Source organism: Nilaparvata lugens, chromosome 4 (genome assembly GCF_014356525.2).
Source record: "Nilaparvata lugens isolate BPH chromosome 4, ASM1435652v1, whole genome shotgun sequence".
Classification (NCBI taxonomy): Eukaryota; Metazoa; Arthropoda; class Insecta; order Hemiptera; family Delphacidae; genus Nilaparvata; species Nilaparvata lugens.
The window spans coordinates 22,319,464-22,340,621 of record NC_052507.1 but is presented as its reverse complement, the minus strand read 5'-3'; the positions used below and the strand labels follow the sequence as shown (position 1 = coordinate 22,340,621).

At 35.2% G+C, this 21,158-nt stretch overlaps 1 protein-coding gene across 6 annotated transcripts in view; it reads right to left on the bottom strand.

Moving 5' to 3' along the window:
- Window positions 1-432: 432 nt before the first annotated feature.
- Window positions 433-21,158, bottom strand: part of LOC111047814 (neural cell adhesion molecule 1) — a 150,044-nt gene continuing 129,318 nt past the window's right edge. For all 6 annotated transcript variants that reach the window (XM_039426960.1, XM_022333664.2, XM_039426959.1 and 3 more), the window contains 4 exons: window positions 15,672-15,819; window positions 11,171-11,473; window positions 5,729-6,085; window positions 433-2,877 (listed from right to left, as the gene is read on the bottom strand). In XM_039426960.1, coding sequence (XP_039282894.1) covers window positions 2,624-2,877; window positions 5,729-6,085; window positions 11,171-11,473; window positions 15,672-15,819 — 1,062 coding nt within the window. In that variant the 3' untranslated portion in view covers window positions 433-2,623. The remainder of the gene's footprint in view (window positions 2,878-5,728; window positions 6,086-11,170; window positions 11,474-15,671; window positions 15,820-21,158) is intronic.

The window sequence follows — 21,158 nt, the reverse complement described above, 5'->3', positions numbered from 1 at the left end:
AGTCATGAGGTTTTCAGGGCAATTCGTATTGTTGAATGATTCTCTTCACAAGTGGCAGCACTCTGCCTGCACAGAATTATCGCTAGTACAATACTCGTACCAATGATGATAGTAATAATTATTCGAATAACTTCAACTTCAAAGTTCTCAATAGTTCATGAACATTGAAAGATTATTCCAGGCTTGCAAGTTCCTGTTAGTTTGTCCATGATCTTAATTAAATTGGATTGAATTGAATTCAATTTATTGCCAAAAATTAAAAATACATTTTTTTAGAACACATTAGTGTCATTCAGGTGACAATCATTCTTAACGAATGACTCAGAATTGTTCAAAAGTTACTTGATGAACAACAGAAATAGAGTTTGAAATCAATTAATAATATTATTGGTATATGAGGATTTCAAAACAGGATCGATACAATAAGGACTTTCATAATTATCAGATTTTATTTTTCAAGTCACAATTTCGTAAACAATTCAAAAATACGATGTGCGATAGAGTTATAATTCATATGAGTACGGTATTTTATTAATGAGAAAATCTCCTATTGGTCCTAAATAATTGATAACTTGGAGGAAGAATCCTACTTGCTTCATAATCTCATCATATACTCTTAAACTCTTCATAAACTATCAATTCATTGGAGTTTATCATTCAACCACTAACTCACACAGTACTTATATAAAACTAGTTTATGTACTTAAAGCTGAGACCTCAACGAATCACATCAATATTACTCAGAACCGATAAATCTATACTTTCTTCATAGATTCGTTCAATAACAATATAGAGCCTACAATATAATTTCAAATGGCTTTATAAGTTATATTCGGAAGTGCTCATTAAAAAATATTCTACAAAAATAATTCATTCTGGAACACTTGCAATTCACAAACAAATCTACAACAAACTCCTAGAGGTTAAATAATTATCTTTGATATTATCTAAGGCTAGTAATATATTTCATTTTCCATCTATAACCATATCTACAGATTATTCATAATATATTATGATACAGGAACTTCAGAAATTATTAGTATACTCTTATAATAGTGGCACAATGGATCATTCATAATCATGTAATGTTAGATGTTATATAAAAATGCTTTTGATGTGAATGGAAGAAAATTATTATAGGTGTGAGTTTTAGAATTAAATAGTAATGTATTCCTAGATGTTATTCCCCACCGACTAACATTATTATAGAAACATAGATCTCACCATGAAAATATGATATGAACGATATTCATGCCACAGTAATGCAAATTCCGAAGAAAATGATTTACAAATTCCATCACTGTATTTTCTCCTATCTTGATTCAGAACTTTTCAATTAAAACGACTCAGTTAAGCTCACAAAATATATCTATGATATTGATGAACTTACTTTATTATTTTGTTTTCTATCATTTCCCATGAGAAGGTGTAATGAGCATCAAGGACATACAAATCCACAATAATTATATTTGAGATGAATCGATAATTCAAGGAAAGAGTCCTCTTGTCAATGAGCAATAATAGATCCATTATTTATTTCTTCCATATACGAATCCAATTCGAATTTGAAATTAGTTCCACAAACAACGAATTTATGATGTGACCCCATTCCTAAGCTTATCCCTTACAAATAACATTATTCAAAGTCTAGGAGATGAAGAAAATTAATAATGTTAAAGGTTTTAGTGATTACATTTTGATATGATTTGGAATCATTCAAATACTTCCATTATTGAAATTCTCTCAAAAAAGATGAAAACTCATGTTTATTTAGCACCGGATTATTGGAAGTTGGAATATAACTTATTTCTATAGTAAGGATTTACATCCTCCTCACCGCATGACCATTGTTGATGATTTATTGCTATATTCTCGATGTCGGAATACTGTTCAGAGGTTTAGAGATTCAAGTCAAACATGTTCGATAAGTCTTGTAATTCGATATTTTCTGAGAATAATGAACTATTTGTCTAAATGATGCTCCAGCATAGTATGTTGAAACCTTAACAGTGATTAGAGTGGAATCTATACATTGATATGTATGAGTGATTTTTCGAGGAACATTGTTGCTCTTTCTCTCAAGTACTTTATTGTCCAGCAGCTCCATAATTTATCAGAATTTGATTTCAATAGAAAATCATCTCATTTTCACCAGTGTTCGCAAATCAAATAGCAACAGATCAACAAGAGTGAAAAAGTGATGTCATCTTCAATTCTATTCTTATTCATTTGTATGTTAAATGCTAGAGTAAACTCGTGATATTTCTTTTAAGACAGAATCACAGAAGCTGATCAGATCTTATTCTCATAATGAAAATTCACAACATTCGATTCTTCGAACTAACCTCCCAATTTCAGAACTTATATTACTATTTTTGTACAACGTATTGAAGGGGGTAATCATATCTTACATGGTACATTTATTCAAATAATACTAGTTTTATTTTCAATTTTATCTGGTTAACTCGTACAACCATACCGGTTTTATATGCTCTTAGAAGCTGATAACTAGTTCCCCGCACAAACTTATAACTAGTAACGAAGCTTATTACTAGTAGGTAGTAAAACTTATATTACTAGAATTCTAATCAGTCTCTTTTGCACATTTGGAAGTTAGCGAGTTCTACATTCCTCCACCCTGATCTTCCTCCAAAGATTCTGTGGATCGTTTGAGCTGCTGGTCGGCGAGGTTGTTGAGTGGGTGGGGTGTGCGGGGGAGGTGTCGGTCACGAGACCTCCGTCGCCAGCAGATTATGACGACGATGATGGTCATGATTATGATACAGGTGACAACCGCTATTCCAGCCACTATCACGTTCGTCACTATGTTCGTCCAGAAAGCGGCTCTCGCCATTGTTGAGTCGTGATAGCCTGCATCTGCAAAAGTTGGAAAAGTTTATTCAGAAACTAAACAAGGTTGAAGCAGTTTTAGGTGAAGGCCTGTTGTTTACACCTGAATTGTATCTATTGTCTATGTATAAATAAATAAATGGAATGAGTCCAGAATGATTCAATTGTTTGTGAATGATTCATGAATGATTCATTCATTGTAACGGGTGATCATCCGATGCTACAAGTTCTCATTTTGCAGCATAAAATTTGCTTCTACACACTAGACTGTATAAATGGGAAGAAGAGGAAAATTACTCCAAATTCATCTCAAAAATACAAGATATGGTTGAATCTGTTCTCAACAAGATGATTTTATTTCACTGAATACTGTGTATCTTATCTTACTAACAGTCTTACTGTAGAAAGTAGACAAATCAAATTTCAAATTCAAATTCAAATTTTATTTATTCAAACTCACAATATTCACATTCAGAATCAATAAGAAAAACAAAACACTCAGCTGAGTAAGATAAAAAATAATTAATGGAAGATTAATAAAATAAATACTGGTATGTTTTATTAGATATACGGTAAATTTGTGAATCGGAATAAAAAATACTACCTGCTGGAAGTATACAATACTCCACGTTTGCAAGCAGGAATGAATATCACTTCAACTTATTTTAAATGCATGAATAAAAGGAGAAAGAAAAAGAAAAGAGAAAGAAAAGACTAGCAACCATTCACTCTCACATTCACACACCTTGCACACTTTCCAAAAACAGCTCATCTTACTAATGCTTATTGCCAGCCACCAAAATTACATTTTAACTACGAAATAACATTGAATAAGGATTCTAAATGGTCAGGCATAAGACCTCTGAGCCATCTAAGAATTCTTTTTTTGAAAACAAGTTGATTTTGAAGCCTCTTGATTTCAATTGGGATGTTATTAAAAAACTTGGGGCCAAGAAATACAAACGATTTCTGGAAACAAGTGGTATACGATTTGGGAAGTCTCAGTAAATCAGCTGTCACTCTCCTAGTTTGATAGCTGGGAACATCCCTGAGCAACGTATGACCACCGTTTCCAGACATTACAAAGAACATATACAGGACCTTAAACACATACATATATCTAAGAGGCAAACATCCAATGCACTGAAATAGAGGAAAAGAATGTTCATATCTACCCTTTCTATTTATAACACGGACTATCGATTTCTGCACCGTTATCAATGGTTTCAAGTGACAAACATAGGTGGAGCCCCAACAATTAATACCATAACTTATTTTTGGATCAACAAATGCAAAATATAACTGCCTAAGAACATTTAAAGGGAGAAATTTATTCAAGAAATAGAATTTTCGCAGGACAAGTAACAGATAGTTTTTTATGATAGATATATGCTGAGACCAGTTAAGCTTTTCATCAACAATCACACCTAAATATTTAATGGCATTGGTCTGACCAACGACCTCACAGTCACAGTCATTCCGATCACAGGCACCATGAAACTTCAGTGCAGAAGGCATTGTCCATGGTGTTGTTAATGTGAACAATATATATTTTGTTTTTGTAAGATTGAGCTGTATTCTATTGTGCCTGAACCAAAGCAATAGCCTATCCAAATCATCCTGTATCATTCTCTCTAAGTTGGGGCCATCCAGTCCACAATATGCCAAGGCAGTGTCATCTGCAAAGGACACAGGCATGCCATTGAACTCACACGAATAGAGATCATTTATAAAGATGAGAAACAAGATTGGTCCAAGGACGGAACCCTGTGGTACACCACAGTCCACTCCCTGAACCTCACTCTTCACTCTCCCAATAGATACATATTGCTGCCTGTCCTTCAAATATGAAGAGAACCAATCCAGAACCATGCCCCTGATACCAGCCTTAGATAATTTATTCAACAAGATTGAATGGTTAACCGTGTCAAATGCCTTTCTGATGTCCAAAAACAGTCCTGCAACACAGCGCGCTGGCCTGAAGTTGAAGCCACAGAAAACAACCAACATGAATCTTTCAAGAGCCATTTCAGTATTCATGCGTTCACGAAAGCCAAACTGTTTATTATAGAAAAAGTTATATGAGTTGAGGAAATTGAGAAGTCTTCTTTTCACTATCTTTTCCAATATCTTTGAGAAGACAGACAGCAGAGATATAGGTCTATAATTGTTCAACTTAAATCTAGAACCGGATTTGTAGATTGGCACCACTCTTGCTAGCTTCATCCCAGAAGGAAATATTCCTGTAGATAGACTGCAATTGAAAATATCAACTAGAATGGGAACAATGGTCAGAGCAACCTCCTTCAAAATTCTAGAAGATATAAGATCATCTCCAGAAGAAGTACCATTTTTTAATTGTTTTATGTAAATTAACAGTTCATCATAGGTGACAGCTTCAAAAAACATAGACGCTTGATGGTTTCTTTCCTTGAAGGTGTTATGGTAGTCATTTTCATTATCAGCTGCACCATAAGAAGTAGCTAAAACGTCTCTGCCAATGTTAACAAAAGAATCATTAAATAGATTTGCTATTGTTTTTGGATCCGTTACAATTTCATTCCTGTGTTCTATTTTCAATTCATCATGAGATCTAGTTTTTCTCGGATTTCCACACAGTTTATTTAGAACTAGCCATTTTTTCCGAGGGGGCCAGAAAGATTTGATGTATCGTTTATTGATATTGTTTGTTGAATGTTTTTATCGTCATCAAAACTAGTCTCAGCGACTATCCATTGATTTTCATCTTGCTATAAACCTCACACTGTAGAACCATTGACGACCAAAATAATTATGATACTATGAGAGCAGTAAAAATTATATGGTCTGCACACTCTGTGTTTGTTGAAATTAAATTTGAATTTGAAAGGAAGCTGACCGTTGTTGGTGAGACGAGCGGTGGAGGCAGACACGCGTACCCCGGGTATAAGTACAGGGGGCTGACTGGCACCCATGGCGTTTTTGGCGAAGACGGCAAGGCGGTACTCAGTGCCGGGCTGGAGGCCCCGCAGTGTGAACCGGGGCACGAAGCCAGTCAGCCGGTAGAGCGGGTTGGACGGGCCTCTGACTCCCGGTGATCCTTGAGCCTGGTCGTCCTGGCGGCCGGCCTCCGTCACCTCCAGGATGAAGTGTTGCGCCAGGCCTCCGTTGTTGCCAGGCTCGCAGCTCAGCTCCAGGCGTCCGCTGCCGCTGCTGCTGTTCTGCAGCTGGCAGCCCTTCGGGGGGTCTGGTCGTTCTGCAACAATCCAACAAGTCGATGAAAAATCTCATCGAAAAACAATAATTAACTAAGTGTTTGGTTATGCTGCCTAAATGTTACCTGAGTGTCATGCTATCTCAAGTAAGACCAGCTACATACACATCAATTTAAGGACGTTCGATTTTTTGCCATCTTCATGAATTCTATTAGATTAAACGGTACCTACTTGAACAACATCATTGATTGATATTATCTGTTTAATCTAATAGAATTTATAAGGACGTCCAAAAATCGATGTGTGTGTAACAAGACCAACATTTGATAGTGTTATAACCCAAATTTTGGGTTCTCTCTATCTTTGGATGAAAGTGTACAAACTTATACTACAGATTGTTCATTCTATGTCAATGGATATAAGATTCTATCATACGAATCATTCCTAATCCATATCTCACAAATTGGAATGTACAGGCATTTTACATTTGTACACCATTTTCATTTGAATCTTCGTATGAATATTGCGATGAAAGAATTTAGATGAATCTCATGCATGTTGAAAGAACTGAAAAAACAACAGAAAAAATATTATTCAAAATAAATATATATATAAAATTCAATAAGTATCATGCTCTTCAACGCCATACTTGTAGATGGTCCTTGATACACTTTCAGAGGATACTCAGAGCTTTGGAGGCGGCATCGAATCAAACAAACAGCATGGAAAATCCGTGTCTTTAACAATCATTGGAATTGCAGTAAGCTATCGAGAATACTCTTACGAGCCATTGACTTGATTTTCTCTCACGTTTCGCACATACTGCGTGGATCCAGCTATCTTCCATTATTCTTGCTGCCTCCACCCACATTCCACACACATTTTACCAGTTTCTCAGCATTTGCCTCCCCTTTGCGAGCTTTCATTCAGCGCAGTATATCTTCGTCTCGCTGTTCTATTCCCGGCAAGTGAAGAAGAAAGTATGACTTAATTCGTTCAAAGTAAGTATGACAAATGTCACCGAATTTCACAGACATAAAGTGCCAAGTGCGAAGGGAATATGTGAACGCATGCACGCACGCAGTCCTCCATGCACGCGCCTACAGCCTTTAACCAACAGCCAAACATATTGCACGGCACAACTCAAATATTAACGCTTCCTTGTCATCTTTCCACTCTTCTCTCACCTCTTCTCACTTCATCATTCTCCCTCTCTTCAGGTTCTTCTCTTGAACTACAAATACACTCCACACACACGGTCACCCTCTTTTACTCGTCTCAATCCTCCGAGAATATTTTCGAGAGTATAATGGAGTGCACTGTATATATCTTCACCTTCTATTCCTTTAGCTGTCAGCCGTGTCTCCCGAGAGAGATACATCGTCGACCATGTGAGGTGAGATTAAAATATTGCTTCGCACTGATATATTATGGTTATACTGTATGACTAAGCTATGTTCTATTGCATAACTCTCTATGGAACATGGAGGTAAGTGATTCATCCAATTACTATATTATTATCTATAAAGTATTATTTTTTTTAGTAATAAATAATTGAAGTTATCCAATCTAGAGCTGTGTTTAGTATATTTCTTGAAATGTTGGTGAGAGACGTAAGGTATGAAACCAGAAATTAAATATGAACTTTTCATTGGAAATTTATATTGAAATTACTTGAATAGTACTTTTATACTGTATCATGCGATTAGAATAAAGAATGAACTTTGGAAATTAGACTTCATTGAAATACTGAGACAACTTTACCAGTATGAATTTGAGAAGATATCCGAGGATTCATATTGATCACTAGGTGAGATGTATTCAAATTCAAGTTAATTTGTCGAATCAAATAATGAAAATTTAAACACAGTACATTAAGAAAACTCCTTCATACGAAAAATAGAATGACATGAAGATGATTTATTATCATGATGTATAAATACTGGCACATTAACTGATTTGAGAAATTCCACCGATGCAAAAAAAAAATTCGTCCACACTCAGTACCAACTTGTATTTGTATGGTTTTTTGATTCCCTATTAATCGATATTATATTGCAGTGTAGATTCACATGAATACAAGAGCTATACGTCTACAAGAGCTTTTTCATACCATTGTATTATCATTTCAAATGCTATTTTTTTTTTTTTTTTTTTTTTTTTTTTTTTTTTTTGGTTTCCATTTTAGTTACCATTTATCAATATTCAAATTTCCACTAAATCAACAATAATATTGAACTATTCGGTTTGATAATTCTTTTCTGTTTTTTCGGTCTTTTTGTGGTCAAAGTTCATCGCATCATGATTATTCGATAGATTTCATCCTTCGCTCCATGGATTAGTCAAAGAATCTGTACAATAAGTACAGACAATTGTTGTATGTCAACAATTCTGCCAGGCAGCTGTAAAGTGTAGCATAAGTTCGCGAACAGATAAAAATAATCATAACCTGGAGAGAGTGATGCTGAATGTCTCATGAGACTCATCTGCTGGGAAGTGTAAAGCGTCGAGGGTGGCTGACTGTGTGTGTGTGTGTGTGTGTGTGTGTGTGTGTGTGTGTTGGAAAGCAAAGGGCTGAAAGGTGTAGAGTAGGAGGAAGCTCGTTGGTTATGCTCCAGTGTCCAGAGCGGCATAAAAAATACAAAAATTATTGTCGCTAAACGTGTGGCCGGGACGTTTACGACGCAACGTGTCCTCCATTTACCGACGACGCACACGAGTGTGTGTGTGCGTACAGATAATTTGGAGCGGCAACATATGGCATGACTGCCTATCCTTCCCGACTCCAAATGGCAATAAGCGCACTTTTAAACAGCCGCAGACTGGCTTTCTATTAGCATTTTTTTTTCACTTTTGATTTTACTCCTCACTTTCAAAAACACCGACAGACCTCCGTGTGAGTATGGCGTTTGACTCTCCAGCACCGGAGTCAAATTATAACAGCTGCCTGCACTGTATTCAATGTGCCCCTTATGAGACACATTTCCACGTGGTTTCATTTCAACGCCGCTTGTAAACAACGGGAGGATGGAAGAGTGTGTTTCAAACTTTCAAAGTCCTCGAACCCTGAATTGCGGAGTCATTCTATAGACAAGATAAATGTTATTCTTTTCTATAATTGGATCGCTAGTGATTGATGTCACGAAAACACTATTTTCAATATTTTGTATGACTGTATAACTGTCTATATATGGCTTATAGACCTAACTATTTTGTATGACTGTATATATTGTATTGGTGAATTGAACATATTGAAAAATACATATTTAATCGAAGCTTCACCAAATTAGTTAAGAAACTTATTATCTACAAATTTAAATTACAAACAAAGATATACTTCCGATTCATATATCTCGGGTAGATAGCTTATTTTTATTATCCTCGCCATCATCTATCTCTGTTGAAGTCAATCAATCTCTGTTTCAAACAAGGTATTCATTTCATCATTCCAGTGAATACTTATAAGACACGTTTCATCCAGAGAGTGCTTTCTATTCGTTGTACCTGAAGCATAGTGGGAAGTTTTTGCCAATTATCGTTTGAATTATGTTTTGCTCTTTGAATAGAGCTGTTTTTATTATAAGAAGAGCAATATCGTGAGGGTGATTTATAAGCTCTACTGACAAGAATCATGGGTTGAATGATGAAAAAGGATGATAGAAAATAATGCAATTGCAAATAATAGAATTGAGAGTTCCATTGACGAAAAAGTTGTTGCTTAAATGGAAGATGGAGTGGCGAGAAGGTGAAGGGTATGTTTGGATTTGGTTAACGAAATGTCGGCATATCACACAACAGAGCAAATTGAACTGATTAATCTTCGGCTAGCACTCAACTGGCTCGTAGCTTACCGTTGTCTCTTATCTCAATATTGGTCATATAGACCGGACAAAGGGAATTGGGATTTGCGAGAGAATTACACAGCGAGGGAGGCGGCCGACATGTTGGATTCAGGCGCATATATAAGCTGAGAGAGCCGAGAGGGAAATTTTATTTGCCCTTGCCAACACCTGTGGCTGAATTATACAAATAGAACTTCTCCTCTCTCTTTCACTCCTTCACCTCTCTACTCTCTCCACCTCACTCTGCAAGTGCTATCAAATGGCTCTCCCTTCTTTCTCATTACATTACCATCCGTACGAGCAGAGCTTCTGCAGAAATTGTGGGAGAAAATGTTTTCACATTTGAAACTGGTTGGTTACATAGTGCCTGCCGTATAAACACACTGTTCCATAAATGCTATCTCCATCTCAGCTTGCTTGGTCTTGCAGTCAATGGCTTCCAATGATCACCATCTATGATATCACACATTTTAGGAGGTGAGACAACAAAAAAGTATGTGTATCATACTTTACATCAAGAAAAGGAGAAGCACAGACGAATATAGAAGATTTTTTCATCAAAAACATACCATTAACTACTCGTACTCTTATGGAAATATTTGAATGAATAAAACACTATACTCCTCGAATATTTCGAAATTAAACAATTGAAATATTTTTATTAATGCTGTTTAATCAGATAAACAATATAGAGAGTTTCTTGTAGAGAACTATTGAAATATTTTTATTGATGCTGTTTAATCAGATAAACAATGTAGAGAGTTTCTATAGAGAGTTTCAGATAGAGTTTCTTGTTGGCTAGAGAAATATATCTTTGCCATATTATTGTGATATTGCTTTTAAATATTTGAAGAAACAGGATTTGAAATAGTTTTTGCCGTGTTTTGAGTGTTGATTGAGAGAAATATGCAATGATCTTCAGAAGACGAAAAGTTTTCTTCAAAGGGTATGGAACCGTTCCTTTGTCAAACCTGTAAAAGCCTTCATGGAGTTCTTTGGAATTTATTGGTAAGTTCATACATGTCACAGAAATGTAGCATTATTTTGAAACATACACATCTATAGGTGTGTACAGACTTGAGCGCCACAAGCATGCGCATTTATCACTTTTCATCCTTCTGTGTATCTTCCTTTTTTGTAGAAATACAGATATAATCAGCTGATGAAAACTTGAAGTGTTTGTGGTGCTCTAGTCTGTACGCAGCTTATAAGAAGCAGAATTGAACATTGTGATCAATAATTTGATGAAAGCATGAAAACTTCATGATATAACTGGAAACGTACTTGCATGTACAATATTGACGAGACAGGGCTTGGATTGTCGGCCGACAGGATTGGTGGCCCAGCAGGCGAAAGTGCCGAAGTCGCTCTCGGAGACGGGTGTGTACTGAATTGTGCTGACGTGGTCCTTTGAGACGACGCGATGCTGCGGCACGGGAAGCACGTCCTTGCCCTTGCTGTAGGTCCACGAGAACTTGAGGTGCGGTCCGCCCGGCGAGGCCAGCACCTCGCAACGTGCCTCCAGGCTCTCGTGTCGCATGGCGCCCACCGCCACCTCATCAGTTCCTGGCTTGCACACCGGCGCGACTGAAACAACATTCCTATACGGTTCAGATCCACCACTTAAGTATAAATATTCCCAATCAATAACATCAATCCTCCGTATTCAACGATATTCTGACAGATTAAAGTGGAAGTCAATATCACTATGACTTGAAATCAATATTAAATCATTCATTTATCAATTCAAGATACACAATTATTCATTAAGTTGATCCAGGAAGGATTAACCCTAAATATTATTCAAGGATCAACGTTAAATATTCTAGGAAGGAAAGGCCAAAACAGTTTCTCCGCCGAACTTTGATTCATGAAGAGGGTTATGTTTGATATTGTAGATAACATCAATTCTTCCCAACCAAAGTTGGAAGTTCATAGTGGATCTCACCATGGAGATGTGTAATGGATTCAATTATCATTATAGTTATTGGCCGATATCAACAATGATTTTCAATGGTTACTTCACAGGGTTGACTTCACAGAGAAAATATTACTCGCAATTGATTAATTGTTCATCATGATAAAAACCTCTGAACGGATAACGGTCGACAGGAGAGGCCTTAGATAAGACTCAAATAACACACCATTAAACCTTATTAGCCAACACAAAAATGTATAACTTTATTACTAGCCCTCAGTAATTTATATCTTTTTTCAAACACCGACGACTGGAGTACCAAGGTAATTCAGCACAAAAATCTCCATGGAAATAAATCATCTCGTAAGACATTCGAGAAAGCTAATGAAAAGTTTTACAATTACTCTTTTTTATCAGAGCTATGTGTCTTACGCGTGGATTCTCTTCGTAATTGTTATTAATTTTGGTGGAATCTACGAACGTTTTTCCAACAGAGTGAGCATGCTATCAGATAGCAACCTACAAAATTGTGTAATGCTCACGTTCATAAATTATGTTTCAACTCTTTCTTCTCAGAAACATTGCGAACGGAGCTCACATTGCTGATGATGGTTGAGTGACTTACAAATTGAAAAATTAGTATCTGCGTTCTGCATTGCGGAATTTTTTGAATTCCCGCATGCTGTAGCTTGTAACTGCTGTAGCTTGTAACTTTCTTGTATTCATTATTTTTAAAATTAATTTTCATATCTGGCCACTTAGCTCACATACCTAACAACTAATTTGTTGTTGTGTCGGTGCAAGTCATTGATGTATTTTGAAAGATATTTATTTCGTATAGGCTAGTTGTTTTGGGCCATCGGTTGGCGGCTGTGTCGTGGTTGTTTGTTATTAAATAATATACAGTATAGTGGGCGTGTTTGCGATGCAGTCGTCGACCGATGGCTCGCAATTTTGAATAACAGAGTTGCAAGAGTCTTGTTAATTTTTTGCGAGACTTGCAAACTTTTTATGGCTTAGCAATAATATTCTAGGTCGATAATGCAATACATCTTTGTAAATTGATATTCATTCCTATAGACTAAAAGCATATATCTATGTATTCTTGTGCACTGTATATGACAATGAAGAATAATTGATTTGAATTGAATTGAATTTTATCTACGAGGAGAACACTCTAGGGCTTAGTTTCTTCCAATGAGCATGTGAGCTTTAGAGTTGTGAGCGTGATCATTTGTAGTTGAAACATAATTGGTGTCGATCATGCTTTTGTGATAATTGAAGATAGAACAATCTTCTGCTATCAGGATTATCAACTTGCCAATGAAAAATTATTAAATCAATCCATGACAAACGTCTAAACATCCTAAACTGATATTGATTGATCTTATTACATTATCTATTATTCTCAATATATAAAAATAAAGTCTAAACTCATGATTATTGTTTCAAAAAAGAATATTATGATCACCCCGACAAATATTATTTTAGTGGGGTATCATAATTGGGATTAAGTTTATTATTAGCAACGTTTGTATGTATATTATAATAATTATGTATATGTTTTGTCAATAGACTCCTCTAGTTGCAATTCATTGGCAATCAGAGAAATAATAATAATTATTATTATTGCCATTTGTACTTGAAGAGTATAGTGAGTACAGCAATATTCTAAACTCTAACAATTTATTATGAAATTGCTTCCTATCGCGCTCTTGTATTCGTTCAATAAGATCAAGACAAGTGGCTAATCTATGACATGAGTATGTTCTTTTTTGTAGTTTTGATATAGCAACCTTTGTTTTTGTTGCATTCATTAATTTTCAATCACATTTTTGTAATTCCTTTTTCGGAATTTTCCGAATACTTACCTCATATTGATTGCTTCCTATATTAATAATGAACTGTATCGGATAATTTCCTCGCAAGTAGCTGTTCGTCAACGAGAGATAGCATTGCTTCCTTTGTTGGGAATGAATTTCTTTCGCCACACATGCATGAGATTTTTAATTTGTGAATTTTATGAATAGTTGCTAATTTTCACTCATTAACGCTATTTGAATTATATTGTCATGATTCAACTGATTCACCACTTCAAAAATGATTGAAACCTACCAGAATATCTCTACTCATCAACTCCATCGCAGTTTTGTTCAAACGTCGTTTTGTATGGTAGAGTCAACAAATCATCCATCACGCTACACCAACTTTGGAATCATATCAATGAAGGTCTTCTATTTTTCAATGGGGAAAAGCAAGAACAATTTATCAGTTTCAATTCATGAAATTAAACAAGAGAATCTATTTTGGGATTGAGAAGGCAAAGTAGAAGAATGAATTGCATTTTGTCATTCTAGCCAGCTTAGTTTTTAGCCGTTTCCTGACTGACGTCTCATTTTTATTTCCTGTCTTTGTGTGTATCCGTTCGAGAAAAGTATTATTTACAGGGATTTTTCTCAGGCCAGCGAACTGGAAAGCGATATTGTTGTTATGCGACGTTAGTCCCTATATACAGTAGTAGGTACTATGTCTATAGCCATTGTATGCGCGGGTTTATTTAAAACAAAACAGACAAGATTCGCATCTGCGCAATCCTTTTAAATTCGCAAGTAACGACTGTCTTGTGAAGGGACTGTGCTGGGTAGGTAGGTCTTATGCGGAAAAACAATGACATCACGGCCATTTCATGCAGATGGGCTGAATGAATAGAAACCCCGTTTTCGGAGAATGCACGAATAGAATGTGATATGAATAGTTTAATAGTATCTATACGATGTAGTATGTAAAGTGTAATTTTTCTGACATATGGAACCACATTTGTTACTTTCATTTTTTACTGATAAAATACTATGAGGTAGATAGAATACATATTAAGGTGAGTTTCATGCTATAATCTGTCATTAGACAAAGCTGATTTTATCCTTTTCTAGCTCCGCACCGATGTCAAATATTTTGTATGCTATAAAGAAATGTGATGAAGCACCAGAATATTCAATCTCAACTTGGAAAATTCATTATTAAATGGAACAAATATATCTTCTTGCTAAAAATAATATATTTGAGAACTGATTGATCATTATCACCAAGAAGCAACATGATTCAACATTAATCCTATATCAATTATCATCCCAAGATGGCTCTTGAATTTGCTATACAAAGCGGTGAAAGTAGAAAATTGGCAACTATGCCGTCATATGTTTTTACTAGGTTCAAAACGTATATAATAACGATTGAGGACAACAGATTCATTGAATGAATTTCTTTTCAATTTTTTATAAATAGAACCCTGAGCACCAAATAATCAGACAGGCGTTCAGTCATACCTAATGAGAAATCTTTGCTACCGATTCTCCTTCATAACTAAAAATAATGTATTGCGCATGAATATTGGATGAAATCAACAGCAAGTGATATTATACTACAATGTATCTTGTTATTATTCTTGGAACGGTTCTCCTATTGCATATTCAATATTGAAACAGCCTATTTAGATTGTCTATATGCTTACTAACACCACTATTACAATAATCATAATCGAGAGCCAAACGCAAATTGGAGCAGCAAGCAACAGGCTCACGTTCTAAGCTAACATTGGCGTAACAAGAGTGGAACAATTACAGCTATTCATGGTTCTCATTAAAAGAGCAGGCATTCGCTGGTGGCCGTTGCGATAATTAATAGGCGGGACTAAACGAAGTCTGAGCAAACAATAATAATTATCAGGCAAGGTTTTGGCGAATGGAAGTTGGTATTTGGGAAGTTCTTGGCGAGAATCGGATGACTGGTGGTTGTACTTTGCTGTGCGGGAATCTGTCTTATCAACTTGTGCATTGGAGAGGTGTGTTGAAGGAGAGAGAGCGTACTGACATTGTATTGAGAGTGATAAGGCACGACTGCGAGCTGAGCCTTCCTTGTTGGATGCCACGCACACATACTCGCCGGCGTCCTGTCGTCTCAGGGTCTGCAGGTGCAGCACTCTGCCCTGTGTGCTGTTGTTCCGAGACACCACCTCGATCTGTCAACAATAAGTTAGCAACATTTATAGCTTTATCAGTTCTACATTATTCATAGTTTGATCTGTCAACATTAAGTTAGCAACATTTATAGCTTCATCAGTTCTACATTATTCGTAGTTCGATCTGTCAACATTAAATATTATCAACACTTATAGCTTCATCAGTTCTACATTATTCATAGTTCGATCAGTCAACATGAAATAATCAACGTTTATATCATTTGTCAACATACATATTCATCAGTTATCAGTTCCAGTTTCTCTCTAGAAGTTATTGCTTATAATTTTTCAACAAACTCCTACAAGAAAAATCTCTATCGTATGAAAAACAGAAGGATTCGAAGGGTTTTTACAAAGACGTGCAGTCAATAATTCACATAAAAATGTAATCTGTTTTTTTCTCTGGAGGTGATGTCTATAAATGAGTTCTAGGGGCGGATGATAATGGGAGATGAATGGACCTACAATTTTAGGTTGGTTCGAACCACCGGGTAGCGATTTTATAACTCATTTCATCTATTATACATGGAATTAATTAGGATTAAAATTTAACCAGCTTTTGTGCAACTGGTACTAGGAGTACTATTACTTACTGAGAGAAACCAACTTGTGACTTGCTGTTTGAAGGTACTCCAGTCAGAAAGTAAACAGAATTTGACTGCACATCGTTGTAAAAAAACCCATCAGAATCGTGTGTTGCTGTTGATACATTGCAGCCCGGAATATATCTAGAGACTATCCTGTACGAGCAATTTCTGTTTAGATGTTTATGTTTATATATCTAGAGTGAAAAGTACTGTTTTTCTCCCCGAGGGAAAAGTTTGAAGCCCGAGGCGAAACCCAGGTTAACAATTTTCCTGAGGGGAAAAAACATTTTTCACTTGTGATGTACACAACATTTTTCCTCCACCTACATTTTTACAAAAATTGCAAATAAAATAATTTTTAAAAACTTACGTGACCAGTAAAATGTGTTACAACATAACTTAAAAATTAAACAGCTGTCTTGTGATCACACAGTTCACCGCCGACAGCGCTATCTGTCAGTAAAAGTTGTAACAACAATGGCCGCTGACTCGACTACAATACTATGATGAAGTTCCCGTTTCAAATTTGATTAGTTAATGAGGAATATTCGTTGATTGGCATTTTGAATAACATGGAATATAAAAAAAATATTTATACATTTTTATAGTATACTGATATGTAGTTTGTAATCATTCTATCATGTTTTTCATATATTGATCAAATGTCTGGTTGAGGCATTGAATTTATTTGGTTTAATGACTGACTACTCTATATGCTTCCTCATCTGAGCTTAGACCTTCTTACCTATCTCAAATGTAAGTTTTTGAAATAGAGATGCTTTCCATGTTATTTAAATGGAGTTAATTTTAAGCTCTAGGGAGTTTTTCTGTTTTTTCCTACCGAGAGCGAAAAAGTGACACTTTAGTATTATGTTTCAGGGAGTAAAGTGGGCTCTTTAGACAGGAGGTGGAGGAAAAACTCATTTTTGTTTATTTCTCTTTTTTTTCAGAGAACATGCTCACTTCAGAAAGTCCAAAATGGTAACTAGATGCTATTAGTGTAAATAGTAGATAGTATATTAACAAATATTGTAGCAAACATTGTATATCATTCTAAATCGGATTCATAGTATATCTATTTGTAATTTATGATATGTTTGTTCTTTGAAGTGTTTATACATTTTTATTTTGATGAGTGATAATATTAGCTCAACCTGGATTTTGATTTGGACTGTAGTATACATTTGAAAAGGGAGAGTTTTGGGCATAAGCCTGTTGTGCCTCCTCATATAACTTTGAAAATAATTGTACGAGAAAAAATATATAAGTAAATATAAACCATAAATTAAATCTATCGTTACAAATTTTCTATGCTTTTTCACTCCAGAGCAAAGCTTGGTCCCCCGATATTCATCTCAAAAAAGAAGGTATCACAGATTAACGAAATTTGTGTCAATGTACAATAATCTGGTTAATCAAGTTACTAATATGTTTCCATCGTGTTTCTCAACATCGTAAGGATATTTTAAAATATTGAAATGTATATTGGAAGGCTCCAAAATAATATTGCTGACTTCTAGCAAGCGCAATATTCCATTTTAGGAAGATTCATTGAACAAAAGATTCAATGGATCAATACAGATGATAATGGATATGAGAACTTTCATTTTTTCAATAATTTCATCAGTGTAGCATGGGTGAATAAATTTATTCGGTTTTATTCAATTCAAGTATGTAATGTATAATTTAGTACTACTTGATTCTAAGTAGGCCTATGTTGTATATGAATATATGTTGTGTATTGTATTTGTATTATTCGTTATAATGTATAACTATTGTTAATTTTGTATTTTTCTACTATGATCAATAATAATGTATTAGATTGCCAATGAATTGCAACCAGAGGAGTTTATTGACTAAACATATACATAATTATTATATTATCCATACAAATGTTGCTAATAGTAAACTTAGTTCTAATTATGATACCCCAAAATAAATAAATAAATCAATATTATTTTATCTGTGTTACGTTTGGTAATATAGATTACAATTTTCTCGTCTGTGAAGTTTTGTTTTCTTATCGTTTGTTTCCTGATGTCATCAGTTTACAGCGTATCGGTCTCACAACTTGTCTTCTCTCTCACTTATTATTGAGAGAAAGGTATGCTTATGAGGGGAATTAATTTTGTCCTCTATTAATTGGCAAGCCTGATTGAGCTGGATCTGGGATTTTTCTAAGGCGTTGCCCGTCACTTGGAAAAACTTTGGAGCCAGGGAACATCTGCATATCTCTGCCCGAATATTTTTGTTGCAATTTATTCTAGTTTTGGTTTCTAGTAAAAATATGTAGTCGATCATTGGTTGTGACCAAATTGTACATATTCTTTAGTATTATTTTTTCTTCTTTTATGTTCTAATAAATTTCATGTAAACTAGGAAAGAGAGAGATACGAAAATGGCTCGATTTTACCCTTGAACAATTTCCGCTTAGAGGTACGTATTTTATAAAAAAGATTTGTAACTTGTAGTTTATAGATTCATCAAATTGATTTTCCAAACAATTTTTTTTTCATTTCAGTTTATGATCTGATGTAACCTTTTATCAAGGGCGTCTGATGTAACCGTTTTGAGGTTAGGTATTGTTTCCTGTTATTTTAAATTACTTGAAAGTAATTTTAACTGAGATAACTTAATAAGAGTACTCAATAAAACCACTGAGTGATTCAATTTATGGACTCATAATACCATAACTACTGGAATAACTTAGCGAGATAAGGAGTTGAAATTATTTTTGTTTAGCATTATTGTTTTTGTAAATTATTTCAGCTCTTAAGTTGCTGTGAACTGAAATAGGGTAATTTCATACATTTTCTTGAAGCAACAGCTGTATTTATGATTTGTAGTTGTTCTACTTTGAAGCAAACATAGAGTAGTCTCTGGATCATCTGTATTTTGATTTTAATTTGAAGTTAGATCGTAGAATTGTGTTTTGTATTAGTGTTAGTTGCTTTGAACTCTCGCTAGAGACATCGAAATTATCTAGTTTTATTTCATTTCAAACAGTGGTTTACGAGTTGACGACCCACCGCCTTCACAATCGACCAGGAACCCTCGAATCATTATAAGGATGGCCGCAGTGGATTCTAACAACGGGCTCTGTACTACGAACTCGCAGGACGTGTCAGGGACAGCAACAAACCGTCAGTATCAAATCAATACAATACCCAGTACGATCATCGGAACAAGGTATAAGAAAAAAAATTTCATCGTGAAAAGGTGTAAACCGGGAAAACGAAGTGGATTATGAACTGTTTCAAAATGGGGAGGGGTTCGCCAATACAGACTGTGTTTGGTGTGATTAGCATTTCTAAAAGTGTTTAATCACCCCTGACACAATCTAAGTCTTTGTGGTAAAAATAATGGAAGGCGCCTAGGTACTATAAATTAGATTTAATAGGTTAATTTTCTGTAATGTGAAGAACAGGTTGGTCTTGTAAACTTGTTTTGTTTTAGTTCGAATTTTACTAGAGTTATTGGAAAATTTATAAAACTACTACTATTAGAAAGTTTTCTAATAAAATTGGAAATGAATAAATCCAATAAATTAGTTGGAATTGAATTGAATAATATTGAAGTAGCATTGTATACTACATATAAGCTGCATATATTTGGAAAAGTTGGATGAATTGATGTTACAAGTAGGGACGATAATGTGAAACCTATTATTCTAGAGGAATATAGAATGTGTGGTCGCCAAAAAAACTGAAATTTCAATCATCAAAATAAAATAAAGTATCTAGAGTTGATAAGGAATGCATGCAATGATATGAATCAATTATAGTTATCATCACAAAAGTTATTTATGTATTAAGAGCGTAAAACGCGACTTTATCGCTCGAGCCAAAACTCCGCTATGCGTCGCGTGGTAATTTTGACGAGAACGATAAAGAATCTTTCCACTCGAATTACATACATTTTTTTCTACAACTGCAGTATTGGATTCCAATACAATAAACAGTGTGGTGTTACAGTTAATTCGTCATCGCTCATGTCCATTGCTGAATTCATTGTTGAGTTGATATGATGATAACCTTCAAATCTAGCTTACACAAAACATGTAGCCTACAGTGTATGTGATGCGGTTAGTGAGCGTAAACAGCTGGCGAGCGTGAAATAGATTCTCGCTCGCTCCTTACAAAACAGCTAGCTGTTTTATAATGAGTTTTCGGTTCGTAAAGGTGCGTACAGATATACGCGCCGCGAACATGAGCAATTCACTTTTAATCAGCTGATGCCAAGCTTTTTATATCTGTATCTTACCGTTTCTGTGAAAATACAGATATAGTCAGCTGATTAAAAGTGAATGACTCATGTTCGCGGCGCGTATATCTGTATGCACCTTAAAGAAGAACTTCACGAGCGGTTGCAGAAAATATAATTTTTTTGAGTATCTTCTCTTCTTATTGTGCCTGTCCGCTACGAACGAAGGCGATCAACATGGCGATTTTCACTTTATCCACGGCAATACGAAATATTTCTATGGAGCTTTTTCCACACCAGGATCGGATGTTGTTTAGCCAAGAAATTCTTCTTTTCTACCTGGGCCCCTCTTTCCAAAAATCTTTCCATGGTGAATCACATGTAATAGAGAGAATATATTACGTCATTTCTCATTACATGTCCCAGTTACTAGATCTTTTTGCATTTGATGGTGGTGATTATCTCAATGTCTTTCCCCATTCTCCCTAGAACCTCAATGTTTGTTACGTGATCAGTCCACGGTATCCTCAGAATTCTTCTGTAGGCCCA